This window comes from Cucumis sativus, chromosome 6, assembly GCF_000004075.3.
Source record: "Cucumis sativus cultivar 9930 chromosome 6, Cucumber_9930_V3, whole genome shotgun sequence".
Taxonomy (NCBI): Eukaryota; Viridiplantae; Streptophyta; class Magnoliopsida; order Cucurbitales; family Cucurbitaceae; genus Cucumis; species Cucumis sativus.
This window is the reverse complement of record NC_026660.2, coordinates 25175771-25203352: the sequence shown is the minus strand read 5'-3', so window position 1 is coordinate 25203352 and position 27582 is coordinate 25175771. Positions and strand designations below refer to the sequence as shown.

General features: G+C 31.3%; 5 protein-coding genes across 8 annotated transcripts; all 5 read left to right on the top strand.

Moving 5' to 3' along the window:
- The first annotated feature begins 4329 nt into the window (after positions 1-4329).
- Positions 4330-8459, top strand: LOC101221457. The gene has a single exon (XM_004141889.3). The coding sequence runs from the start codon at positions 5100-5102 to the stop codon at positions 7914-7916; it is 2817 nt and encodes a 938-aa protein (XP_004141937.1). The 5' UTR covers positions 4330-5099; the 3' UTR covers positions 7917-8459.
- Positions 8460-12349: 3890 nt separating this feature from the next.
- LOC101221146 (B3 domain-containing transcription factor VRN1) lies at positions 12350-15007 on the top strand. Its single transcript, XM_004141971.3, has 5 exons — positions 12350-12502; positions 12725-13175; positions 13837-14039; positions 14121-14456; positions 14549-15007. Exons 1-5 carry the CDS (start codon positions 12440-12442, stop codon positions 14786-14788), a joined length of 1293 nt encoding a protein of 430 aa, XP_004142019.2. The 5' UTR covers positions 12350-12439; the 3' UTR covers positions 14789-15007.
- A 1694-nt stretch (positions 15008-16701) lies between these two features.
- On the top strand, positions 16702-19318 carry LOC101221384 (B3 domain-containing transcription factor VRN1). 2 transcript variants are annotated; one of them, XM_011659537.2, is made up of 5 exons: positions 16702-16976; positions 17177-17648; positions 18073-18272; positions 18357-18692; positions 18795-19318. In XM_011659537.2, the coding sequence occupies exons 1-5, from the start codon at positions 16914-16916 to the stop codon at positions 19056-19058; spliced, it is 1335 nt and encodes a 444-aa protein (XP_011657839.1). In that variant the 5' UTR covers positions 16702-16913; the 3' UTR covers positions 19059-19318. The 2 variants fall into 2 exon arrangements, with proteins under 2 accessions (XP_011657839.1, XP_004142020.2); XM_004141972.3 differs by having other exon boundaries at positions 16705-16976; positions 18070-18272.
- A 515-nt stretch (positions 19319-19833) lies between these two features.
- Positions 19834-22067, top strand: LOC105435899 (B3 domain-containing transcription factor VRN1). 3 transcript variants are annotated; one of them, XM_031886544.1, is made up of 5 exons: positions 19834-20306; positions 20398-20833; positions 20918-21063; positions 21182-21526; positions 21618-22067. In XM_031886544.1, the coding sequence occupies exons 1-5, from the start codon at positions 20244-20246 to the stop codon at positions 21849-21851; spliced, it is 1224 nt and encodes a 407-aa protein (XP_031742404.1). In that variant the 5' UTR covers positions 19834-20243; the 3' UTR covers positions 21852-22067. The 3 variants fall into 3 exon arrangements, with proteins under 3 accessions (XP_031742404.1, XP_031742405.1, XP_011657840.1); XM_031886545.1 differs by having other exon boundaries at positions 19854-20306; positions 20915-21063; positions 21194-21526; XM_011659538.2 differs by having other exon boundaries at positions 19862-20306; positions 20915-21063.
- A 1080-nt stretch (positions 22068-23147) lies between these two features.
- On the top strand, positions 23148-24923 carry LOC116404667 (B3 domain-containing transcription factor VRN1-like). Its single transcript, XM_031887921.1, has 5 exons — positions 23148-23347; positions 23454-23745; positions 23895-24001; positions 24087-24446; positions 24525-24923. The coding sequence occupies exons 1-5, from the start codon at positions 23258-23260 to the stop codon at positions 24786-24788; spliced, it is 1113 nt and encodes a 370-aa protein (XP_031743781.1). The 5' UTR covers positions 23148-23257; the 3' UTR covers positions 24789-24923.
- The last annotated feature ends 2659 nt before the right edge of the window (positions 24924-27582 follow it).

The window sequence follows — 27582 nt, the reverse complement described above, 5'->3', positions numbered from 1 at the left end:
ATTTTCTATAAACCCAGTACATTTGTATTAAAATTGAACCAAAATAGCTAGTATTTTAACATAGAAAAAATATATGTGATTGACTAAGACGAGGGAGAAGTTGAGCCTACTGGAAAAAGAATTAAATTTTTTTATTGATACGTTTAATTTTCTATTTACAACGAATTTCAGTTGGAATGTTCCAAATTTCCAAAGGACATCTTTGTCCTCTCATTACTCTTGCTCAAGATAGGTTATAATATATTAAAATTTCAAAAACTATCAACATATACTAATAAGGGTCTATTATGATATAATCAAAAAATTAATATATATTTTGTTTTAAAAGATATGAAAATATTATGTATAGATATGAATTGAATATTTATTATGGTAAAGTTTTTGAAGTTGAAAAGTGTGGAAGGTTTTTGGTGATGGGGAGGAGTAGGAGGAGGCAGCGAGAGAAGGTTTCAAAGCCGACGCCTTTTCAGATTCATTACTACTTTCAAACCATTCACCTTTGACCGCTGGATTACCTTTTTCAACTTATGATTCTTTTCTTTCTCTTTTTCCTATTTGTTTATTTTGTATTTTGCATACACATTTTCGTGCATGGAGGGAGGGAGGTCAACCAAAATTCTAACCATTCAAAAAAAGTGATCCATTACATACTCTGGCACTGCATGTATGAATTCGTACATCTTATATTCTACGTGTCTTTCATAAATATCTTACTACTCTAATAATAACGTTTTTGAGAACAAATTTAGTTCGCAAAGTTAAATTTGTATTTATGTTTATTTGATGTGATATTGTTTGATTTCTAGTATTTGATTATTTGATTATCTCTCTCAATTTAATGTTTATGCTTGATTTAAGGAAGTGAAACACATAACACATGATCTTACGCTTGATTTGAAGAAGCAAAGTACATTATCCTACGCTTGACACTTGATTTGAGGATGTTTTGAAAAGGAGCTTCAATATGTCGACTTAAGAAATGGACCAAACCCATAGGCTTGAATCATATTTAGCATTCGTTTATTTTTGTAGTTACATTCAATTGAACTTTAGCGAGAGTAAATAATGTTTAATTATATCAAAATAATTAACTTAATTCAACGGTCATATTGAAAATACGTAGATGAATTGACAAATTTATGTCTTCAGTTTTAGTTTGGAATACATGTCAACTTTTCAATTGGACCTAAATTATATTATATATATTTTTCATGGTTAATTTAGTAAAGAAGTGACAATTTATGATTGGTCAAAACTTTCTTATTAAACAAATACACCTTTATTTTATTTTACCCCATCAACTTACTCCATCCTAACTAAAACTCTAATTTAAAATATTAACACTTAAAAAAAACAACAGTGAAAATCAACCATTTGGTAAGTCTATCCACCTAGATTACTAGAAGGGTAAACCGTGCAAAGACAAGGGAAAAACATGGAAGACTCTAATACAACATAATTAAGTAAATATGATTTTCAAAGTTCAAATTTAGTCATTTGGTAAAATCTCGTAAAATAATCTTCATGATTCGATCAATTTAGGAAGATCAAACTATAAGTACTAAATTCTAATCCTAAATTATAGAAGATCAATGTCTAGCTTTCTTCCGATCACAAGAACCAAAATGTTACTATCATTAATTTTAATGTGTATTCTTAATTTTATTTAACCTAATCCTAAATTTATTTTTAAAAATTTGTAGTCCTAAATTCTCAAATTTAAACTTTTGAAATAACTTGGATTAAAATTAGTTAAATAACAATGGGCCATAAAAGAAAGATATTTTTTCAGTCACTGGTTAATTTAAGAAGATGTTAAAAAGAAAACATACAAACTATAGAAAAAAACAAAAAAAAAACAAAAAAAAAAAAAGTCATTACTATATTATCTAGTTAGAAAATTAACGAAGTATTTACGATCTATTTCATATTCTATCGATAATAGACTTTGACAGCTACAAAAGTCTATCAGTAGATATTGTTGATAAAATTTCAAATTTTGTTATAAGTTGTAAATATTTTATTTAATTTTGATTTAAAAACTTATTAGAAGTATAAAAAAAACAAAACTAGAATAGAGTGAACTCAAAATATAGAAAATAACGATATTTTGATCCATGATTTATTGATTGATTTAAGATATTATAGAATAAACCAAATTATTTATAAATATAGTAAAACGTTACTATCCAACGATCTGTGTTGTTTTCTAAACAGTGGTGAACATTTGATCATGTTTAAAAGTACTTTGGGAAGATTTTTTTAAAAACCATTAGGCATGTTTTGTAAATTGCTCTAGAAGAGGGTAGCAGTAGATTGACATACATAGATTAGGGCATTTGACAAACTTTTGGATGGATATGACAAATATTGGATAAATTCAGCTATGATTCCGTAAAAAACGTGCAATGCTATCTCATACACCATCTCATCCACATTTTTTAATAAAATATTTTTTCTCTTCCACATTTTTTAATAAAATATTTTTTCTCTTTCGTTTTGTTTTATTTAATAACTATTCCAACCTCCAATTATCTATAAATTAATTACTATATGTTAGTTGTGTTTTATACACACACACACACACACATATATTAATTTAAGCAATAATTTATTATCTAAAAATTTAAAAATTTAAAAATATATTACGTAAAACAATCTTCAAATACAGTTAATTTATTTACTAATACAAACAAAAAATTATTTTTTATATTCAATAGAATGATATAACATTTTCGTAGCTCTTGTTACACACGTTTATTTGGGTATATTGAAGCCTTTCACACACATAGTAATTTTTTTTTTTACGTTTTTAATATATTTTCAATTACTTTTCCATTTAAAATAATTTATAAATACTCACGTGCACATTCGAACAAATAAAGCGTGGAGTCATATTTAATTTGTTGATATTTGTTTTACATTTTAGACGTGTACTAAAAAGGTCGATTTAATTCTCAAAGTATCTACGTATTCCTAAAAGTATTTATGAAAAACGAGAATGATGGACAACGGCTAAAATATTTACGGCCCTTCAACAAAATGAAAAAGTCTCAATATTTTCTAAATATTTCAAATTTGTCTTTTCAGCTCGAAAAAATATAAAAATCGTTTAAATTTGGATAGACAAATTTAAATGATCAAACCTAATTCAAAATATACCAAATTTAAACGGCCATCTTTTTATCAAATATAAAACATCAAACGTAAACGGATAAGAAAATCTAAAACATTGGATTCAAATATATCAATTGATCAAGGGCATTTTTGGTATTTTCCTGAGGGTGTGAGGTTTTTATACTTCAATAGATTTTAAATTCAAATGTAATACCACTTGTTTATAATTGATTTTTCAATTTCTTTTTATCTATTTGCATTCCGACTATAAAATATGAAAACATATTTTTGAAGTGAATTTAGTGGAGTTGACACGATTTTACTTCATCGCAAGGAAATCTCACACCCTATATTATTGTACTGGCAAAAGTAATAAAAATTCAACAATTGAAACTAAATCGATTTGAAAATATATAAACTAAAAGGACAATAATTAAGCTATGCCTAACACATAAGTTTTATTTTCTCAAAGTAGAATGGTATGTTAACCAAAACTATGTCAAACAGATATATTTTATTATTTGATATATGTTAGTTGGAACTTGTAGTTTTTTTTGGACCATCTTAAATTGTAAATTGACCCAAAATTTTATATTCATAGATTAAAACAAATATAATATTATATCACCTTTAATGTACCTCTGAATTTTCATTAGCAGATTAAAAAAATGGAAACCAAAATGATTGAGTTATAAACCATGATTAAGCAATATAAGGGAAATGGAATCTTGTTCCACTTAAAGAAAAAAGAAAAGAAAAAAGGAAAGGAAAAGAAGAAAAGAGAAAAAGCAATTATCATATGAAATCATAAGGCATTTAAAAGCTTCAAGTAGAGAGGAAGATGGGAATAATAAAAAAATGGAAGTTATGATGGAAGAAGTTAAAATGGAGATATCTAATCAAGAAGTTAGTGGCTGCCTAGTTGGACTTGGGAAACAGCTTAAAAATTTTGACTTTTTTTGTTCTTCTTCTTCTTTTTTTTTTTTTATGTGCAGCTGAAAGGCAAAGAGCCAGAATTTATGTATATTGAAGAAAGTGTTTTTGTGTGTGTTTGTGGGTCTCTACCACACCAACACAGCCAAAGGAATAATTGTATAAAATAACAAAAGTCCTAATAAAAACGAAGATAAAACCAAGCAATTATCTCTGTCACTCCTTAAAAATATTATAAATTTGCATGAAATATTATATCATGTAAAGCTATTTGGTTTATCAAAGTCAATTTGTCCTTTCTTACTATTTGTTGAGGGAGAGGAAGAGAGAGAGAGAGAGAGGGGGGTAGCGTAGAAGATTTAAGAATAAGGTCAGAGAGAGAGAGAGAGTAAAGGAAAGAGGATTATACAGATTGGTATTATTTGGCTTCATTTCACTTGCTTTTGCTTTGCTGAAGAATTCCTTCTCCTTTTCTGTTTCAATTTGCAACCGAAATTTGAAGATTGGCCCAACAATTTGTTGAGTTCTTTGAAACTACTGCTGATTTCTTGGTGGTTATCTTGTGAATTTTCAGTTCTGATTCTTGTTGGAGTATTTTTTTTTTCCTGCATAAATTGAAGGATCTGGATTCTGGGTTTTAGGTTTTGACTCTTTTGAGTTTTTCTTGGTGGGACTCGTCTTGCTAATTTTGGTCTCTGTCTTGACTTTTCCGTAGAGAATGTCAATTTCGAGTTCATTTTCTAATATTCGATGGGAATTATTTGTGTTCGATGGTTTTAGTTGAATTTCTCCGTGTTGGGGTTTTGCATCTGTAGTTGTATTGTTCTTGAATCCTTTCCATTTCTGGAATTTTTGAAGTGGGGTTTCTCTGATCTGTTTCAAGATCCCTTCTGATTGCCTTTTGGGGTTCTAGGGTTACGAAACTGAACAATTCTTTTTCCAATTTTTTTTTTTGAATTTGATGGGCTAGAAATCCCCCTTTGTTGTTATTCTTGTCGCAAACTTTTGCTTGCTGATCTCTTTGAGTTTCCTTTTGAAAACGAGCTTAAATGCATCTTTCACTATGGAAAAATCTGTCTCATTGTGCTGCTGCTCTATTAATGGACAAGAAGGGCCGAAGAAGAGATGGGCCTGCTACTGGACACGATTCCAAGAAAAACTCATCAATTCTTCGAAAATTGCAAGAGAACAAGCTCAGGGAAGCTCTTGAGGAAGCATCTGAAAATGGGTCTCTCTTCAAATCGCAAGATATTGATGAATCCGAATCGCTCGGCGACCAGGATGACGGCGGTGGCTTGGGCCGGTCGCGTTCGCTCGCTAGACTCCATGCGCAGCGGGAATTCCTACGCGCTACCGCGCTCGCCGCTGAGCGCACTTTCGAGTCCGAAGACGCCATTCCTGAGCTCCATGAATCTTTCTCCAAGTTCCTCACTATGTACCCGAATTATCAGTCCTCCGAGAAGATCGATCAGCTGAGGTCTAACGAATACTCGCATCTCTCTTCGAAGGTATGCCTCGATTACTGTGGCTTCGGACTTTTCTCTTATGTTCAAACACTGCACTATTGGGAGTCCTCCACATTTAGCTTGTCTGAGATTACTGCAAATCTGAGCAACCATGCTCTTTATGGGGGTGCTGAAAAGGGGACTGTTGAACATGATATAAAGCTTAAGATCATGGATTATTTGAACATCCCTGAGCATGAGTATGGGCTTGTGTTTACTGTGAGTAGAGGGTCGGCTTTTAAATTGCTTGCCGATTCATATCCTTTTCATACCAACAAAAAATTGTTGACCATGTTTGATTATGAGAGCCAATCTGTTAGTTGGATGGGTCAGTGTGCCAGAGAGAAAGGTGCAAAAGTGTATAGCGCCTGGTTCAAATGGCCATCCCTGAAACTCTGCTCCACTGATTTGAGAAAGCAGATTTCGAATAAGAGGAGAAAGAAGAAGGACTGTGCTACTGGTCTTTTTGTGTTTCCAGTTCAATCTAGAGTGACAGGGGCGAAGTATTCTTATCAATGGATGGCTCTAGCGCAACAAAACAATTGGCATGTGCTGCTTGATGCCGGATCTTTAGGTCCTAAAGACATGGATTCGCTTGGACTGTCCCTTTTCCGGCCAGATTTCATTGTTACATCGTTCTATAGAGTTTTTGGATTTGATCCAACTGGTTTTGGATGTCTACTAATCAAGAAATCAGTAATGGCAAGTTTACAGAATAATTCCGGGAGTACAGGATCAGGAATGGTGAAGATAACTCCTGAATATCCTTTGTACCTGAGTGATTCAGTTGACGGTCTTGATGGATTTACTGGGATTGAAGAAGATGGAGTCTCTGAGAATGTTGATAAAGCCTCTGAAACACGGCAAAAATCTCAGTTGCCTGCTTTCTCGGGTGCGTTCACATCTTCTCAGGTTAGAGAGGTATTTGAAACTGAGATGGATAGTTCTGAGAGAGATGCTACGAGCACTATATTTGAGGAATCGGAGAGTATCTCTGTTGGAGAGGTGATGAAGAGCCCAGTATTCAGTGAAGACGAGTCGTCTGATAATTCATTGTGGATTGATTTAGGCCACAGTCCACTTGGGTCTGATACTGCTGGCTTCAGCAAACATGAAATTGCCTCCCCATTGCCCCCCTATTGGTTTGCATATCGAAAAAATAGCCGACAATCACCCAAACCAACTTCGAAAATATACAGCAGCCCACTTTATGATGACAAAGAAGTAAACTCAAGGCCAGGGGATGAAAGAAATATGCTATCATTTGATGCAGCTGTCATGTCAGTTTCTCAAGAGCTTGATCGTTACAAAGAGGTTGGTGGAGGCAAAGATTCAGTAATGAGCCCTGCCTCACTGAGTGGTAAAAAGAGTTTAGAGCATACGGACATGTTGGAGGTAGACAAAACAAGCAAGAGACTTTCGAACGGTCTGTCAAGTTGTGATGTCAAGAAATCTCATCTTGGCAATTCAACTTCTGGATCCCAGCACCATAACTTAGAGAATGGTTCGACCTCCGAGATCTGCTCAGAGATTAAAGAGAGTGCAATAAGACGTGAAACTGAAGGAGAATTTAGGTTGCTGGGTCGCCGAGGGAATAGATTTGCTGGTGGGAGGTTTTTTGGAGTAGATGAATCTGAAGTGCAGAACAAGGGAAGAAGAGTCTCTTTTGGCATTGAAGACAATGGTAAAGAGCACCAGAGCTGTAATTTGGAGCCAGGTGAAACGTCTGTTACTAGCTTTGATGATGATGAAGGTACCAGTGACGGTGAATATGGTGATGGACAAGATTGGGACAGGAGAGAACCTGAGATTATATGCCGCCATATTGATCATATAGACTTGTTGGGTCTCAACAAGACTACTCTCAGATTAAGATTTCTGATTAATTGGCTTGTGACGTCACTACTACAACTTAGGTTACCCGATTCTGATGGGAGCAGCAGAGCGAATCTTGTTCAAATTTATGGTCCTAAAATAAAATATGAAAGGGGTGCTGCCGTAGCATTCAACGTGAGGGACAAAGTTAGAGGGCTAATCAACCCAGAAATTGTACAGAAGCTGGCTGAAAGAGAGGGTATATCTCTAGGAATTGGTTTCCTTAGTCACATACGTATTGTCGACAATCCAAGACATCACAAAGGTTTGAACCTAGACGACACCACCCTTTGCAGACCAATGGAAAATGGGAAGCTCAGTGGAAAGAGTGGGTTCATGCGGGTTGAAGTTGTGACTGCTTCTCTGGGATTTTTGACCAATTTCGAAGATGTCTACAGATTATGGGCTTTTGTAGCCAAGTTTCTTAATCCAACCTTTATCAAAGAGGGTGCTCTTCCTACGGTTGAAGAAGGTTCAGAAGTATAATACCTGAAGCAGAAGCTATCGACAAAGTAGGTACAGTTTCAAGAGCATGCCATTTGGACAAGAGGAGAGAGTATTTAAAAGGGATAATTCAGAACAACAAACTAAGGGCATCGCGGAAACAATGGAAAGTGCATTAACTTCCCACCCGTTCTCGGATGCTTTGATCTTCACTTACAGCTCTCCAGCACAAGCACATGAATTTGTTGATTCATACTTATTTTTACTTGGATTGTTCTCTTTTTGAGTTAATTTTCTAGTCTGAGCTCTGGAGAAATTGTTTGATCTCGAGTAGCCACGGCACCGAGATCTTGCTGGTATATAGCTCCAGAGAAGCTCAAATTCTTGAATCTGTGTAAAAGAAGTTTAGCTTAGAATTATGCCTGTAGTATTTAGCCAATGCTCAGAAACATTCCCATTTTCAATTTCTTTTGCTTTTTCTGAGTTTGCTGCTATTTTTCCACTCTCAATGGTAGTTTTTGTCAATTTGAGCAATGCAAAGACATGTTACGGACTTTGAACAAACCTGTATACAGTGGTTCCTTTCTCTCTGTTCTCTCTTCCTTGCTGGTACAACAGCCAAAGGGACATAACAAATCAAGGGTCAAAGTAACTGATGGGAAAATCTAAGTGATATCCTCAATATACTTCTTTTAGTTGTTGAAAATTTACAGTCTTCAAAAAGAAAACAAAAGTAAACTTTGATTGGTAGTTGGAATATACGGAAGAAAATAATGATACCTTATTCTTTTTATACTTGGGATTAAAACATGACGTTGTGATGCAAATAACCATATCGATAACAATCAATACATAAAAAGACTTGAAGGTTAAAAGAAAGTGCACCTCTTTCTTTTGGATAATTATCTCAATGGGGCCACATCCATTGAGTCTTGTTTGCCATGGAAACTATGGTAAAAAGCTTTAGCCATCATTCATGGCACAGTTGAAAGAGTTCATTACACAACTTCAAAATGATGAAGAAAAAAATGCACATGGATTGAATTGGTTTGATTTTACCTTTTCAAAAGACCAATGTTGATCCATGTAAACTTATGAAGTTGTATAATTTAGAAACATATCATTTCAACTCTCTAATAAACCATTGGTGAATATTGTGAAATATTGTCTCTCTTATGTGTTCACTAGATTATATAATTAGATTATAAAAGTGACAACATTGGAGAGGAAAATGGTATTAGAGTCATTTTTTATTATTAAACTTTATGCATTTTGGTAAAGTTTTTCGATAGCTATTTTGTGGTCAAGCTAAAGAATATTATAAAACTATCACTTATTTAAGTTTGTGGGTTCAATAAGGTCTATGGTAAAAATTAATTTTTGTATCAACAATAAAACATCGATTATGATCATTAATTTTAGTTGACCTTTTTGCATGGTTTAGTAAATTTATGTCAATGTTAATATGTCACTGTTGAGCTTTATAGATTGATTTTTTTTGAGTCAAATTAAATGTAAATTAGACATGACAAAACGTTGAGTTTGACCAAACATCCTACTCATTAAAAACAGCTACTTGCACGCTTGTTCCAATACTCTTCCACATAAATTTCCTATTTTCTATTTCAAACAAAGGTTTTAAATAACACAATGAACGTTAAACATTCTCATAAATATAATAGAAAAAAATTTATAAAAGATTTTGAAGATCAATATCGAGCTGGAGTCAATGAACAAAATGAATAAATAAAAATACAATAAATGTTTCATTTGAGGTAGGTTGAAATAAATTATGTGTCAATATGTAAGAGTAAGAGATGATTTTTATTAATTATAATGAATGAAAATGAAATGGAGATAAGGAGAGGATTGACATGAAATAGATAAAATGTTATTTAATTTCCTAAAAACAATTAAATAAAAGGAATGGGAAATAATGAAGTTGACATGTAAAGATAACAAAGTGTGAGATCCCAACATAGAAAGGGACAGAAACCAAATTAAAGGGTTTAGTGTTGAAATATATTCACTAAAGCCTTATTTGGGTTTTGATTCCTTTTCATCATAACCCAAAGTCAATACCCCAATCACCATATACACATTTCCTTTTCCTTGACAGCTACTATACATTGGGGAATATTTTTTTTTAATTAATCATCTTAGGCCCACTTCACATTATTATTATATATATACATACACAAACATTATTTATTGTTAGACAATACAATTACTTGATTATTATAGAAGAATAATAAAGCATATACATTATTATACACTAAAATTATGCAGAAATATAAATCATACATGTAAGAATTTGGGATGTATAGCCTATTAGAGTTGTTCAAGATCACATAGTTTTCTTCTTTATCAGTTATATTGAATATAGTACAAAATTGATTAATTTTAATTGAGTTGAGTTTTAATTTATAAAAATAATAATTTATTAATTTTAGTTGAGTTGAGTTTTAATTTATAAAAAATAATAATTTATTAATTTTAGTTGAGTTGAGTTTTAATTTATAAAAAATAATAATGTGATGAATATTATATTATGTTTCTGCTTATTGATGTATTTGCTTCAATTAAGACCATTAATTGAAAATGCTATACACGACATGCTCATTGCTCACAATTTGTTAGTTCAATTATTGTTAACCATTTCTTCCAACAACAAATAACAAATTAATTTAATGTTTTAGCTTTTAGATTCATTTTCCAATCATTGATATATTTGGCTCATAACTCATAGTCAAACCCTATTTGAATATCAATAACTAAAGGGGGAAATTCCTTTTTCTTTTTTTGGTTGAAAATGTTGATTATTTTATTATCATAAGACATAAATGGTGAGTTTTTGTTTTGGTGCCATGAATTTCACTAACACTTTCAAACGCCAATGGCTTGTGATTCAAAGCTTCACCCTATCAGTTTTTACTCCAAAAGAAGAAAGTAAAACAAAAAAAAAAATCCACTTTATGAAAGAATCTTTGACTGCACAACATGACAGTTCAAAATTCAAACAATAACGGTACAATCTTAGCTATTTAGCCCAGTTGATAACCAAATATTTCCTTTTTTGAAAAAAAATATCATCAACACTTGTTTTACCTCTTAATTATTTTTGGTGATTTTTATTGTTTATTCCTGTCAATTTTGAATACTAAAACAACAATAGTTACATTTTGGGTTAAAATTCTAAGTTTTGTACATACCCAAGATGTAAACCATTTAAGAAAATGTGGATAAATGGACTAACATTTTTAAGAACTGTAAACTAATAAAATTGTTTTCAAACTAATAAATATATATTATTAAGTAAGTTAAAATGTTCCATATTTCATTTTTTTAAAAAAATCACCTAAATACATTGTTGCTTACTTTTTTCTATACACAATAATAGAAATGTGGTGAACATCAACCCTATGAAAATATGTTAATATGGACAAATGGGTAAAAAATTCATAGTACAAAAATAATAATAGAAATGTGGTGGACATCAACATCTCTTCTCTTGGGTCATTAGAGGCTGACCTCGTAACTCGAGAGGTCGGTCTCAACCACGGGTGGCCGAGTTGTATGTAGACCCACCCGGGTCGACTTTTATCTCCTTTGAATTGGGTGGGTGTTTGTGGGCTTTGGGCTTTCTCCTTAGGAGTCATAATCGCATGGGCTATGCATAGCTTTTGAAGTTTGAGCTCGTGGGCCAATAGTCAATAATCATCACCCATAAGCCCTAACAGATTCTATTGAAATCTTGGAGAAGCATCACGATTGATTCATATCATCCACGACATGAAACTTGAGGGTATCCATTAAAAATATGTTAAATGAAGTATCTGTTTTGTTATATTTTTCAAGAAAACTTGAAAACTTTGAAATTTAAGGTGGTGGTCGATAAAGATCTCCTTTTTTCTTTGTTTAGGGTTTTTCTAAATGTGTTTTCGTTTTTTCAAATATTTTAATTATGATTTTCATGTTTAAATAACACCGTTGATAAAAGGGAGTTTTGCTATTTTCTTAAAACAGTCTTACCTGTTAAATTTGGTAGGCTTATATCATTTCCATTTGTAACTCTTTGTATATTTCCCACCGATTTTTTTACCATAGTTTTCACCTTTCTTAAAATAATCCATCGTCAAAATCTATCTCTATATATAGAACTAATTGTTTAAGTTTAGTTTAAAAATCTCAATGTATGATTGCTGAGAAAATAAAGCTCATCGTTTGTAGTTGAAGAAATAGAAACTTTCAAAGTTACTATGCAATGCTGCAACGTAGATATACTCCAGCTTGTGAGAGCATGTATGTTATGTTGGTAATTCAAACTGTCATATATACTTCATTAGTTCATTTAATGAAATTAAATCCTAAATCACATAGTTTTATTCAACGAAGATAGAAAAAGAAAACGAGTAATCCGAAAGTTTCCATTTATGGCCATGACATTGGTGAATAATATCCTTCAAAACGACGTCGACCCACTCACTACCATCTGAAGAAACACTTCCATTTCTTTCTCACTCTCTGCAGCGACAGAGCAAAAAGAAGGGAAAAAAAAAAGCACAATGCCTTCTTCACCGAAGTTCTTCAGAATCGTACTGCATAGAAATCTCGAAGATCCAAAAATGGTGAAAACAAATACTCCCTTCATGTTTCTTTACACGTCTTCTTCATTCTCAATATATATATATATATTTTTTTGTCTTTTCAAGAAGTTGAACATACCCATCTTTTAGAGTTTTGATTTTTATCACTTTTTCCTCCCTCCCATAAATAAGGGAAACAGAAAGGTGCAAACTTTTCAAGTTCTAAAGAAACCTTTTTTATTTTTTTTGGGTTTGTTCTTTCAGATGATTCCAAAGAAGTTTGTGGAAGATTATGGTAAGCTTTTGTCAAATTCGGTTAACTTAAAGCTTTCAGATGGAAAGGAATGGAGGGTGGGTTTAAGAAGGGCTACGAACGGCGCCGTTTGGCTCGAAGAGGGATGGGACAAATTTTCAGAACATTACTGTTTAGAGTTTGGGTTGTTGTTAGTTTTTAAATTATTTGATGGAAGGAGGAGTTCGAATTTTAAAGTAACTATATTTGATCCAACTGGAGTGGAAACCAAATTCATTTCTCCTTCACCACAGATCAAGGAAGAGTCTGATTCCGATTCCGATGAAAGTTTAGAGAGTTTAACTCTCCATGGAGATTTGAAGAAAAGGAAGAATGTTTCAGTTTCATGTAGTCAATCTCGTAGGAAAATGAGAAAGGACGATTTGTTTACAGTCAAGACAGAACTTGAAGAAGAAGAAGAAGGTATCTTTTCCCCTTGTATTGTTTTCATAGCAAATCGTTAGTAATGTTCTTGGAGCTTCTTTTAGGATTTTGATATTTATATTAAAGTATGAATGTGGTTTGATGGAGGGAGGGGCTGTTGGAAAACAAGTGTTGTTTTGAGAAAAAAAAATTAGTTAAAAGGGGCTATTTTGAAAAATATTAGGAAAATTGTTGAATTTCTTGTTTTTATTGTTTCATTGTTTTTAAATTTTAGACGGATTTGGGACTATAAACTCCAAAGAATTGGAGAAACATTAGTCAATAATCAAAAAGACAAATTAACTAAGTCACTTGGTTGCATACAAGACTATGTGAATCATTTAAACTAGTAGTAGAACAATGGATAATAACATTATAGTTTAGTTAATTAATTAATGGTAAGTTATAGTTAATTAAATCAATCAATTATAGATTGAAACAACTACAAATATATTTAGTTTTTGGTCCATTAATTATAGTTGTAGTCAATTAAACTTTAGTTTTGAGTTTTGATTTTATTTTGTTTGTAGATAGATTCACATTTTCAAATATCCTTGATTTTTCCTTAAGTACTCAATTTCAATCTCGATCATAATTTATATTTTCACCAAGTCTTTAAAACTAATTTTAAAGAATGCTGTAATACACATTGACTCTGCAGAAGAAGAGTGCAAGTATATATTCAGGGAGATTCCACGTTGTAAGGAAAGAGTAATCCCAAAACATGAAGCGAAGGTTTCAAGGAAAGAACAACCATCACCAGAGAAAGTTGAAACAGTTCAAAGATTCAGTTCTAAATCAGATCGTAAACCTTCCTTCGAAGTTGTCATGCGACAGTCCAACGTACAAGGTAGATTTAACATGGTAAGCCCCTCATGTTTTATTAGTCCCCCATTGAACTCTCTTGTTTGATCTATTAATATATTTTTCATTTATGTCTTGGAGGTTATTCCCTATGACTTTGCTGTGAAATGTTTATCCGAGGAAGTTGGGACCATTGAACTTCAAACTACAAATGGTAGAAGTTGGCAAATTCTGTACAAATGGCGTCGAACGGATCGAGCAGCTTACGCATACATTTCAAGTGGTTGGAAGCATTTTGCTGAGGACAATCGCTTGAAAGAAGGGGATATTGGACTGTTTCAATTGATTAACAAACACATTTTTCTGTTCACTAAATTACAAAACAATTCCCTTCCAGCTGACGGAGAAACTGCAGCAACAGAAAATCCCTTCTTTGAAGTGAACATCTCCTCCAAAAGCTACGAGAATTCGTTTCTGGTAACTTTTTTTTAAAAAAAAAACTTACCTTTTTCAATTTGATATGTATTTACGTGTGAATCTTGATGGAATTTGAATAATTTTTGTGACAGAACATTCCTTTGAAATTTGCAAATAAGTACTTTTCACCAGAAATGCACTCTGCTGACCTTCAAGTTGGGAACAAAAAATGGAATGTGATGTTAAAGCAATATGAAAGTTATGTTAGATTCTCAAGTGGTTGGGGCACATTTCTTGGTGAAAATGGTTTGAAAGATGGAGACAAATGTTTGTTTGAAATGGTTAATACAGAACACTGTGTTTTTAAGGTAAGCTTTTCTAGAAATGTTTAAACCTCAGCCTCTCTATGGACAGGAATATTCTAATGCCAAAACTTTGCTCTTCTTTAGACTTTTATTTAAGTGTTATGTATGAGGTAGACTGTGAAGGTAAGAAATTTTCCCTCTTGGTCGATGATATAGCTGATCTAATTGAACAATGTGTTGAAAATATTTAGAAGGATAAGTTTATGTTGAGTATATATTTTGTGGAGGTAAAAGGGAATTTGAACCTGATGAGATTTCATACGTATATTAGTTGGACTATGTATGTAAATGTAGTCGATGAGATTCTATAATTGATATAATTTTATGTTATGTTTTGACCAAGTTTTTGTCAAATTAGAGACTTGTTAATCTACTATTAACGAATTGTATAATATGACATGAATTGAATTTGACAATAAGAAAATCGTTATAGATTGAAAAATTAATGAAACTATTGTTTTAAAAAATATATATAGCAAGAAAAAAAAAGTTCCAAGTGAAAAAACCACCTATTCATCCAAACCATTCAATTTTGTTTTTGTTTTTACTTTCACCTTTGTTTATTTTAATGATACATAATTTAATTTATGATTAAATAGGGGTGAATACAGTAATTATGTTCAAAATAATTAATGGTATAGTAACATTTTAAAAATATGTAAATATAACAAAACTTGTCGAAATCTACCATGATTGACCCTTTAAACAAATATTGATTTATAGGGTCAACAAATATTGATTTATTATTCATAGATTTTGTCATGTATACAAAAAAAAATGTTGTTTTAGGTTTAATTATTCCTTCTAAAATTTACTATTTATGTATTTCTAATCAATATCTAACATGTTTCTAAATTCAATTTGTAGTTCCCATTTCAACAAAGTGTTTTACTTTTTACTTTTTAACTCAATTCATTGTCTGTTTGGAAAGAATCTAGAAAATCAAACGTGAACCCCTTCCCAAAATTGAATATAAAAGGGAGCTTTTCCAAAAATAGCAAAAAAAAAAAATATTTATAATAATAAAACTTATGTCAAAACACTTTATAAATTTGTAAAAGTATCAAATTTAAAAGTGATAACTCTATGATTATCGTCTAATAGTTTATGACTACTGTTTGATAGCTTTGATATCACTAATTTTGTTATATTCCCAATATATAAAAAGAATAGTATTATGAGTTTTTTTTTTTCTAAATGTGTGTTTGACCATTTGGTGCAATTTCCCATATAAAAGAGTCATAAAGTATTAATAAAAATCCCATTTGATGTTTTTATTCAAAATCTTTTTTTATTTGTTTCAGTTTATTTTAGGCAAACTATACCAAAAGTCAAAAACTTATTTTCATCTTTAATATTTAAAAAAAAAACATAAAAACAAAAAATTTCAAATTTATAAAAATAAAAAATAAAAAATATTTTGCCATAGTAAAAATATGTTAAAATTTATGCATATAAAACACACAAAAAAAAAAAACATTTTAATTACAATTTCGTTCTTAATTCCTAAAGTAGGTACTATGTGTGTTTTTAAATATAACGAAAAAAAAATTATTTACAAAATGTTGAACAACAATTTATTTAGTTTTCCTATATTTTATATCATAGAAAATAAATTTAGTAATTAGATTTTAGACCAGTAACTTATTATTTTCATTTGTCAGTTGAAAATAATTCATCGTAAATATAGTAAAATCATATTTTTTTACTGATAAATTTTGGTGGCTGTTGGTGTATAGTTAATTACTATTCATACTATTGCTGTTAGTGTAACTACCGAGCACAGGTCCCAAGCTTGAAGGGCCACAAGCTGATTTGAACCGTCTGATGGCATCAATGATACAATCCATACATCGCCAGTCGCACCACTTGTACCGAAAATGTAATTCGAGGGTTCATTAGTTGGTTTTTAAATGACTCGTAGTTTTTCTTTTAAAGAAAAAAAAAAATCAAACAAAGCGTAACCCAAAAGTTCCCATTTTACTAATTTATGGACATGACATGGCGAATAGTATCCTTCAAACGTCGTCGAATCATATAATTTCATCTGAACAGGCACTTCCATTTCTTCTTCACTCTGCAGCATCGTCATAGCTCCACCTTCACCTCTGGCCTTTCTCCAAAAAAGGAAAAGAAAAAAAAAACGCACACAATGTCTTCTTCACCGAAGTTCTTCCGAATGGTCTTGCAGAGAAATCTCGACGACCCAAAATTGGTGAAAATACATCCTCCCTTCACTTTTCTTTACACATTCTTCATTATCAGTTTTTTTAGCCTTTTCAAGAAGTAGAGCATACCCATCTTTTAAAGTTATGATTTTTATCACTTTTTCCTCCCGCCCATAAATAGGGGAAACAAAAAGGTGCCACTTTTCAAGTTCTAAGAAACATTTTCTTTTGGGTTTTGTTTTTTCAGATGATTCCGAAGACTTTTGTGGAAGATTATGGTAAGGCTTTGTCAAATTGGGTTAATTTAAAGCTTTCAGACGGCCTTGAATGGAAGGTGGGTTTGAGAAAGGCTACGAACGGCGCCCTTTGGCTCGAAAAGGGTTGGGATAAATTTTCAGAACATTATTGTTTAGAGTTTGGGTCGTTGCTGATCTTTACATTATTAAATGGAAGGAGGAGTTCGAATTTTGAAGTAACTATATTTGACCCAACCGGAGTGGAAACCAAATACGTTTCTTCTTCACCACAATTGAAGGAGGATTCTGATACAAATGCGGATTCGGGTTATTCTTATTCCGATTCTGATGAAAGTTCAGAGAGTTTTCGTGAACATTCGAAGAAGAGGAAGAATGCTTTAGTTCCATGTTGGCTAAATCGTAAGAAAATGAGAAAGGACGGTTCGTCTACAATCAAAATAGAACCTGCAGATGCAGAAGAAGGTATGCTATTTTCTCCTTGTATTGTTTTAGATTGAATGGTTTATTTATATGCATTTATGAAACAAGCAACTTTTTAATAGAGATTCATTGTTTGATAAGCTATGTTTCTGGAATAGTATTCGTTTTAAAAAGTAGTGTAGTGTGGTTTCATGGAGTGATAAAAGAGTGAAGTTATATAGTTGACAGCCGTAGAGTTTTAAGTTTTAACCATAGGACCCACTATTTAATGGAAAAATACCATTCTTGTCCAACGTTTAGAGCTTTTTCCACTTAATTGTGGTATTTCATTTTTAGTACTCACTTTCGATGGTTGATGTTAAATTGTTTTATTTAATTTATAAAAACTAAATTAGTGGTAATTGAATTAGTTTTCACCAAGTCTTTAAAAAATGCTATAATACACCACAACAACTGCATGCAGAAGAAGAGTGCAATAATGTATCCAGAGAGACTCCAAGCTGTAAGAAAAGAGTCGTCCCAAAACACGAAGTTAAGGCTTCGAGGAAAAAGCAACAATCACCAAGGAAAGTTGAAACAACTCAGAGATTCAGCTCAAAATCAGATCATAAACCTTCCTTCAAAGTTGTCATGCGACGAAACAACGTACAAGGCAGATTTAACATGGTAAGCCCCTCATGTTTTACAAATCCCTCAACGAACTCCTTGTTTGATTTATTTATTTATATATTTTTCATTTGTGTCTTGGAGGTCATTCCCCACGATTTTGCTGTGAAATATTTATCTGAGGAATCTGGAACTATTAACCTTCAAATTACAAATGGTAGAAATTGGCAACTTTTATACAAATGGTGTCGAACGGATCGAGCAACTTTTGCATACATTTCAAGTGGATGGAAGCATTTTGTTGAGAAAAATCGCTTGAAAGAAGGAGATATTGGATTGTTTCAATTGATTAACAAACACAATATGTTGTTCACCGAATTACAAAACAATTCACTTTCACCGAAGAAAAAAACAGCAACCACAGGAAATCCCTTCTTTGAAGTGGACATTGTGTCCAAAAGCTACATGAATTCGTACCTGGTAACAAAAAAAAAAAAAGAAAAACAACTTCCCTTTTCCAATTTTATATGTAAATTCTTGATGAAAGTTGAATAATTTTTATGTTGTAATTGAATGACGCAGAACATTCCTAGGAGATTTGCAGGGGCGTATTTTTCACCCAAAATGCAGTCTGCAAGTCTTCAAGTTGGGAATAAAAAATGGGACGTGAGCATAAAGAAATATGCATGTAGTCATGTTAGATTTGCAGCTGGTTGGGGCACATTTCATTCTGAGAATGGTTTGGAAGATGGAGATACATGTTTGTTTGAGATGGTTAACACAAAACTTTGTGTTCTTAAAGTAAGTATTTTCAGAAAAGTTTCAACCTCTGTCTCTATGGATTAGAATATTCTAATGCCAAAACTTTGCTCTACTTCTTTGGACATTTTCTTGTAAGTTCTACAAGCGAGAGAGTCAGAAGATTTGAACTTTCTCTCTTGGTTAAGGGTAGAATAATGTATTTGGTGAAATTTGGAAGGGTAAGTTAATATATGTGTTTTGTGTATTTTGTGCTCAATATGTGGAGCTAAAGGAATTCAAAACTTGACATGTATTTTGATTTTTATGATTAATATATATTTTTAATCTGAGGCTTCTTCTTCTTATTTTTGTTTCTTTAGGAACGAGGTGAATGTCAGCTCACCTTTCTATTTGATGTAATGTTTTGATGAAATCTTTTAGAATTGTTAGGGACTTGTCAATCAATGGTGATTAATTAAATTTGTCTACTTTTTGGTTACTTAAATTGTGAAGTTGATTTATATCTTCCGTCCAAGAAAATTGGTATTAGTTTTGGGAGATGGTGATTAATTTGATGCTGAAGGTATTTTGATTGTTATCAATAGTGTTTATATTAAAAAATAAGTCATTCTCAAACAAGTATTTGATAACTCGAGTTAGTTTTTAAAATGTGTTTTAAATATTTTTTTCATCAAAAGAATTTAATATTCAAGATATTTCTTAAAGATTTAATCCTCAATATTTATATAAAATACAGACCTACCTCATCAAACATTAGAAATACTTTTTTTTACACATAAAATAAATTTGAGAGTGCACAATTAGATTATTACAAAATATTGAAACGATAGAAATTAAATGTTTATCTTTACAGACCAAATTCAAGTGACAACAAAGTTTAGAACAGGAAGTGTATTATTATTTTTTTTTTGTTAAGAGTATGTACTTTTCATACGTAAGCTTTAACATCTAGTAATTAAATGAGTGTAAGGTTAAGAATAGAAAGAAATGAACGGACCATTTTTAAAAGAGAAAACAAAATATTTGGTGTCTTTTCATTTTGCAACAGAAAAAAGAGAGAGAACCAGAAAGTCTGACCCTTCTCCTTCCACACCATAATCATTGCTCTCTCTTCTTTTAATCAAGACCAAATCTCCAGGCAGCGGCAATATGGTACAGAATCCTTTGAAGAACACGGATCTGATTATTTGAAAGGGCGCTCCCATTTTTTAAGAAACCAACTCCATCTTCCCCACTGAACTTCATTTCATTCTCTGCACATCACTCTCAATGGCTTCTCCTCCCAAGTTTTTCAAAATCCTTCTCATCACTAACGTCGAAGACCCAAAATTGGTGATGACAATAATGTTTTTTTTTTACTTTGCCTTTTGAAGTTCTGTATTGTCTGAAAGAAATGGTTTTTTTGCTCTGTTTTTTCTTTCAGATGATTCCAAGGATGTTTATAAAAAGCTATGGTAAGTTGTTATCAAGTTCTGTTATTCTGAAGCTTCCTGATGGAAGAGAATGGAAGATTGGCTTGACAACTTCAGATAACGGCGCTGTGTGGTTGGAGAAAGGATGGGATAAATTTTCAGAACATTACTGCTTGGAGTATGGTTTTTTGTTGGTTTTTAAATTGTTGAATAGTAGAGGAACTTCGAGTTTTAAAGTAAACATATTTAACACAACAGCAATGGAAACCGAATATTCTTGGAATGTTAAAGATTTTACAAAAGAATTTGATTCGGATTCTGATGGCTCCGAGAGTTTCTGCCCACATTCGAAGAAGAGGAATAAGGCTTCGGTTCCTCGTCGTCGACTTAGTAAGAAAACAAGAAAGGAAGACCACTTTTCAATCAAAACAGAACCTGAAGAAGGAGGTATCTAATTTACATGAAGCCTTGGCAGTTATTTTTAGTCATTTTAAAAGCTGTTCTAAAAACATAGTGGATTACTTGCAGAAGAATGCAACATTTTTAGTGATATACCAAAAGAAGAAGTTGAAATTTCAAGGAGAATAGAAGAATTAAAAAACAGAGGGGAATCAAATGAGAAACTTGGCTTTAAAGTTGTGATGAGCCAATCAAATGTTGGAGGTAGATTTAATTTGGTAAGTTCTTGTTTGATTTTGTTGAACTTTTATTTTCTCCTTTGATTAATTATTTACTGGAGTGGCTGAAGCTGTGTGTGTGTGTGTGTGTGTTTTCTTTTTATTGGTATTATTGGAGGTTATTCCTAAGGAGTTTGCAGGAAAATACTTATCAGATGAAGTTGGAAGTATAAGCATCCAAACTGAAAATGGTAAAAAATGGTCACTTTTGTACAAATGGAGTGAAAGTGATGATGAAGTTGCCTATATTTCAAGAGGGTGGAGGGATTTTGTAGAAGAAAATCTGTTGAAACCAGGGGATGTTGTGTTCTTTGAACTCATTAAGAAAGACAAATTTTTATTCACCAAATTACAAGAGAATATCACAGTTCCCTCTTCTTCACCAAAGAACAAAACTGCGTCAACCACAAACCCTTTCTTCGAAGTGCAGATTCACAAGAAAAGTTATGGGAATACAGTTCTGGTAAAAATAGAAAATAGATATATTTTTTTTCTCCATATTTTCTAATGGGATAAAGTTTAATTGTGAACCATCGTATGTTGTTGATTGGCAGAACATTCCACTGGGTTTTGCAAATAAGCATTTTTCACCAGAAATGCATCATGCAAAGCTTCAAGTTTGGAACAAAGAATGGGAAGTGAAATTGAAGCAATATGTGAATCACTGCAGATTCTCAGCTGGTTGGAGTAAATTTTATCGTGAGAATATGTTGAGAGATGGGGAAACATGCTTGTTTGAAATGGTGAGCAAAAGAAATTGCATTTTTAAAGTTTCCATTTTCAGTTAGCTATTTACAAACTGATATGCTTCAGTCGGACTACTAACTGCTTTTACTATATGTTGCTTTTTTTCTTTTTGGGAATTGTATTAAATTTGGAGAAGGGTTTCATTTTAGTGGAAAGATGACCTTCTTGGGGGTGAATTAATCTGATATGTTAAAGTTAGTTGGACCGAATTGTGTAATGCAATATATTATTAATGTTTTTGTTTTTGTTTCTTGCAATACTAATTGTTTAATTTGGATTTTCTAATTGTTTTATGAATTCTGCTTGAAAAAGTTAATTTTGTCTTGATCGTATGTATATATTTTAATGATGTAGTTTTATTATAAAGTTTGTGGCAATGCATGAGGCCACATCTATGAACTTTACCTTAGTTTGTGGCAATGCATGAGCTTTTAAATTATATTATATGTATTAAATTAAAGGATAGGATGTCGTTATAATTAAATTTGTTGTTGAGTATGTATGAATATGATAAAGTGAGTCTAATTTAATGGTAATCGAGACATGCTAATATTTTTTTAATATATATGTTAATATTTTTAATATAATTGTTATATTTACGACGGCTCCTTGTATAAAAATTTAGAAGTGAAATCAAAACAGTTGAGAGGATTAGATTTTAAAAAAACAAAAAAATAAAATAGTTTAATAAATTAATTGAAATTAGAAAAAGATAAAATCAAAATGTATAAAATCAAACATTAACTCGATTTTGAGGGTTTAAAAATCACTAACATCTCAAATTATGTCTTTCTCGTCCTTTTACTAAAATCAACATTTCCATATATATTTTCACATTTTCTTAAGTTGAACGAACGTCGTAATTCTACACTTTCAATTTATATAAAACATAGCTTCCTCGATATTGATTATTTTATTTCCCTTTCCTTAATAAGAATTAATGAATTTATAATTGGTTTCCTCATTTATTCCCTTTCCAAGCGAAAGCATGCCCAATTTGTGGTGCAATATCCAGATTCCAAACAGCCTTATACCAACCTCACTCACCATATTCTTCTATATTATATGAATCAGAATCTTCTCGTTTCCTTTTCCTTTTACCAAAACTACCTTTGATACATATTGTAGCCCTAGGCCTCTAACCTCTAGATGATGGAGAACAAAGGTATGATCATTTCCATGGGATATGCAATTTCCCTGGAATGGAATTGAAATGGACATAAAACAAACAATTTTTTTTAAAAAAAAGCTTCCACCTCCTCACACTTCACACATGCTAATAATTAATTGATACTCACATTATACTTAATTTCCATCTCCCCTTTCCTCATCCCCATTTCCCCTCTCCTTCTACCGACTCTCCTTCCTCCTATTCTGATTTTCTTTTCCCTTTAAATTATCACCACTTCCCTTGTCTTTTCTCAACTTATAAACCTGCAATTTTTAAATGGCTTCTCCTCGATCTAAGGCCAAAGTTTTACATCATCCTCATTTTTTCAAGATAATTCTTCATGCAACTCTTGAAGACCAGAAACTAGTAAGAACTCAAAGAATTAAAAGAAAAAAAGCTCTTCTCTAATTCCCTTCTCTTTCTCTTTTATATATTGGGGAAAAAATGGTTTTTTTCTCTCGTTTGTTTTCAGATGATTCCCAAGAAGTTCATCACTGACTATGGAAAGTTCCTTTCGAATCCCATTTGCCTTAAGACTCCCGACGGCTTGGAATGGAAGGTGGAATCCACGACAACACCAAACGGCACCGTTTGGCTTCAAAATGGGTGGCAAGAATTTTCAAATCATTACGGTTTGAAATCTGGCTCACTTTTGGTTTTTAGACTTGATGGAAACTCTACATTTCATACTCTTATTTTCAACCAAAATTGTTCTGAAATTCAATATTCTTCCAACTATATTGGACATGTAGAATCCAACCAAGGTACGTACATGTTCTTCTTTTTCTTTTGAGATCAACAACTTCAATATTTTTAAAAATTCTCTTCATGAAACGTGTTTTTCTTCTTCTTTTCTACTCGTCATTGTATTGTATATGGCCAGTATTCAGTACTGTTACATGATTTTTTTTAGAAGAATACACTACTAGACCCCAAACAGAAGAGACTGAAGCAAAACCTGAAAAAATTGGTTTTAAAATTGTTGTGAAGAAATCGTATATCGAAGGTCGCTATAACATGGTATGTATGTTTAATAAAAGGGTTTGTTTGGATTGATCTTTTCGAGTTTTAAAAAAAAGTTTTTTCTTTTCTTTTTTACTTGTAGCTTCTTCCTAAATATTTTGCGAGGAGACATTTGAATGAAGAGTTCGGAAAGATAGAAATTGAAAATTCAGATGGTATGGGTTGGCCAATGATTTACAAATGGAGCCAAAGCCGTAAAGTGGGGTTTGCTTACATTTCTAGTGGTTGGAAAGCTTTTGCAAAAGAAAATCACTTAAAAGAAGGACATATTTTGTCCTTTCAATTGATAAAAAAGGGCCATTTTTTGTTCACTTTAGAAGGGATTATTTCTCCACCTTCACCCATTTTAGCAAATAACAAAAATGTGGAATCTACGACTCCCAATTATGATCACTTCTTCAAAGTCAATATTCACATGAAAAGCTACAAGAACTGTGTTTTGGTAAGTAAAAAGAATCCCTTTTTAGTTAAATAATATTGCTATATGTTTATTTATTCATAAATCTGATTCATCTGGCAGAACATTCCTCTGACATTTGCTCACAATCACCTTTCTTCAACAATGCATACTGCAAAACTTATGGTGGGGAAGAAGCAATGGAATGTGAAGTTGAAACACTATGAAAGATGCATCAGATTCTCAGGTGGTTGGGCAGAATTTTTTAAGCAAAATGATTTAAAACCTGGAGATTCTTGCTTGTTTAAGTTGCTCACCAAGAATGAATCTTATTGTGTTTTTAAAGTTAAGATTTTTTCAAAAAACCTAAACCTATCTGATCAATGAATTGTAGTGGATGACCTTAAGTATCCTTTTTAGAATTTGAATTTCTTTTCATTTTGTAAAGTGCAAAACTGAAGCTTGTCAGAGCAGTGTTATATTGATATTAAATTAATTATTATTCATGAGTTGGATTATTGATAATTTAACGAGCCTTTTCCAAATAGCTATAACCATGAATTTCACAACACTTTCCAAATAGTTTTAATTCCTGGCCAAATTTTAATTAAACAACAAAAAATTGGGCTTTGCAGATTTTAAAAAAGGACTGTTAAATTCAATGTTGACAGCCAAACATAAACATAAACATATGAAATGAGTGTTTTGCATATAGACTACTTTTTTAAGAAAAAATTAAATAAAATGGTTAACAGAGCAACTCAAATTTTCATTATTGAAAGGCTAGTGGAAAAGAAAAGGCTTTTTTAAAAATTATTTCGATGTTTTTATCAAAATCAATCAACCGTACAGAAAAATAAAAAAGAAAGAAAAAAAGAAGAAGAAGAATAAGAAGAATAAGAAGAAAGAGAGCAATGGATTTAATGAATATAGACTCAGACTAATAATTAAAAAACCTCAATCTATGATCAACAAAATAAAAAAAATTAACAAATTAAAACGCCAATTGATTTATTGTATACTTAAAATTTGAGTGACTTTTCATATCCAATTAAATTTATAAGAATCTATTTAGTATTAGACAATATTTTACAAGTTTAAAGATCGATGTAAAAGTTTATGAAAGAGGCTTAAAATTTAACTTTTTTTTAATATATATTATTAAAAACTAACTAAAAAGATGAAGGGACTCAAACAATAGATTTTAATACATTTAAGTAAAAATTGAAATTTTAAGTACCTAAACCATTTCAAATTTTTTGTTTTTGTTTTTACTGTTTTTTTTTATTATGATTTCAAATTTTTGTTTATTAAAAAGAAAAACCATATATGTTTGCAACCCCATTTTGTTTTTTGTTTTCTAAAAACAAACTGCATTTTTTAAAAGTTTTTTTTTGTTCAATTTCAATTTTTCATCATAATTCTAAAACACAATCTTAAGTTTAAAAAACTACACATTTTCTAAATCTAAAACTAATAGTTTATCTCTCAAATATGCTCTCTAAAATTGAACAAAACCTAACTCATATATGAAATGTGTTAAACAAATAAGTAATATTTGACCGTTGTCTAATTTTTCAACTCTCATCCTACTTGTGAGAAAAGTTATGCTTCTCTATTTTTACCTTTTTCATTGTTTGTCCGATGATCGATTCATACCTACAACAATACAATATGATCGATTCTCTGTAAAAAACAAATTGGAATCGTGATTAATAGATGATAATTATCACTTTTCGTTTTCGGGCATTTGATTTGGTTTCATTGATTCATGTGCAATGCTTTTTGTTACGTGCATCTTTATTCTTTCGGTACTTCAATTTAAAAGCACTTTTTTCCTTTTGAATTTGGCATATCCAAAGTTTTCTTTTTAATTTGTGGGTATTTGACAAATATGTTTCATTTTGGCCAATAACTCCATATATAAAATATTTTATATGTTATTTTTCAATTAATTTTTCTAGTGACAAAGAAAACAAAATAAAATATAAAACAAAGAGAGCTTGAGGATAGGTGACAAATGATTTATTGAGTTAGAAATTGTATAATGGAATCCCTAATAGTGAGGTTCGGACGGCTCCCTCGAAGTGCCTTCAGCCTATTCCTTTGAGGGCGACGCGGGCACCTTCGACAACTCGACCCAATTTCATCTCCTCTCTAAGATTATTTTTCCCTAAACTTATTTGTTACATTCCTTTTGGCCTTCATATGTTGGTTGTTATTTTTTAATTTATTACTAGTAGTTTGACCTTCTCAACTTGTGACTATTGACTCAAAAATTATCCATGACAATGTATATGCTAAATTCTAATTTTAAAAAAACCATAAACTTTAACTCCTTGTTAAAAAATACTTATATTTTAAAATATTGTAATATTATTTCTATTTCTTCCCGTAAAAGTTCTAAAAATATCATTTAAGTATAAATCTTTTCAAATTTTAGATATAAGTTAAGCCTTTGAATGATATTGATAATGACTAAAATAGTATGGTAATATGTCACCACACCATCTAATTAAGTGCTAATTTTCATTTAAAAAAAGTCGGAAGAATTTCTACTGCAAACTATTTTTGAACCATTTATAAAAATTTAGTAGGAATGATGTACTGAAACTGTTGAAAACATACTAAGGTGTTTTTCTAGTAAATGACAAAATTTAGACCAAAGTTGAGCTTTGAGCTTTTATGTTTATGTGGTCCAAGTAGTACATAGTGAACTTTAAATAGTTCAGACCTGTTAAATTAAAAAATGCACAATTTTTTCTCTATACGAACATATAATAATACTTTAAACTATTTGGACCTTAAAATTTGAACTTAACGGTCTATTTGTGTTGTTGTTTTCAATAACAAGTACTTATAGTTCTTAATGTTTTAACTTAGTTTTAATTTGATCTTTTGAGGTTTAAAGGATAACTTATCCCTAAAATTTGATTTTTATTGTTAAAATTATTCTCTAACACTTACAGTTAGTTTTTAATGGCAGAAGTAGAGTTTGTAATTAGAATGTGATAGCGTAATAAACTACGATGACTATACTTTTATGATATGTATTCTTTAACTAGAAGGCTTTCGCTAGTTTTGTATTTTCTCTATCTTCTGCTTTTGATATCATTTTGTAGCATGTTTTTGTTTGTACTCACGTCGATTTTTTAGTGAACGTGTGACTTTTGGATTGATT

Bases quoted from the DNA above. Each gene is read 5' to 3' on its own strand.
- LOC101221457 (XM_004141889.3), top strand. From the start codon at position 5,100: ATGCATCTTTCACTATGGAAAAATCTGTCTCATTGTGCTGCTGCTCTA.
- LOC101221146 (XM_004141971.3), top strand. From the start codon at position 12,440: ATGCCTTCTTCACCGAAGTTCTTCAGAATCGTACTGCATAGAAATCTC. The intron at 12,503-12,724 runs GTGAAAACAAAT...TTGTTCTTTCAG, and splicing joins ATCTCGAAGATCCAAAAATG to ATGATTCCAAAGAAGTTTGT. The intron at 14,040-14,120 runs GTAAGCCCCTCA...TATGTCTTGGAG, and splicing joins TACAAGGTAGATTTAACATG to GTTATTCCCTATGACTTTGC.
- LOC101221384 (XM_004141972.3), top strand. From the start codon at position 16,914: ATGTCTTCTTCACCGAAGTTCTTCCGAATGGTCTTGCAGAGAAATCTC. The intron at 18,273-18,356 runs GTAAGCCCCTCA...TGTGTCTTGGAG, and splicing joins TACAAGGCAGATTTAACATG to GTCATTCCCCACGATTTTGC. The intron at 18,693-18,794 runs GTAACAAAAAAA...TGAATGACGCAG, and splicing joins GCTACATGAATTCGTACCTG to AACATTCCTAGGAGATTTGC.
- LOC105435899 (XM_011659538.2), top strand. From the start codon at position 20,244: ATGGCTTCTCCTCCCAAGTTTTTCAAAATCCTTCTCATCACTAACGTC. The intron at 20,307-20,397 runs GTGATGACAATA...TTTTTCTTTCAG, and splicing joins ACGTCGAAGACCCAAAATTG to ATGATTCCAAGGATGTTTAT. The intron at 20,834-20,914 runs GTATCTAATTTA...GATTACTTGCAG, and splicing joins AACAGAACCTGAAGAAGGAG to AAGAATGCAACATTTTTAGT.
- LOC116404667 (XM_031887921.1), top strand. From the start codon at position 23,258: ATGGCTTCTCCTCGATCTAAGGCCAAAGTTTTACATCATCCTCATTTT. The intron at 24,002-24,086 runs GTATGTATGTTT...TTTTACTTGTAG, and splicing joins TCGAAGGTCGCTATAACATG to CTTCTTCCTAAATATTTTGC. The intron at 24,447-24,524 runs GTAAGTAAAAAG...TTCATCTGGCAG, and splicing joins GCTACAAGAACTGTGTTTTG to AACATTCCTCTGACATTTGC.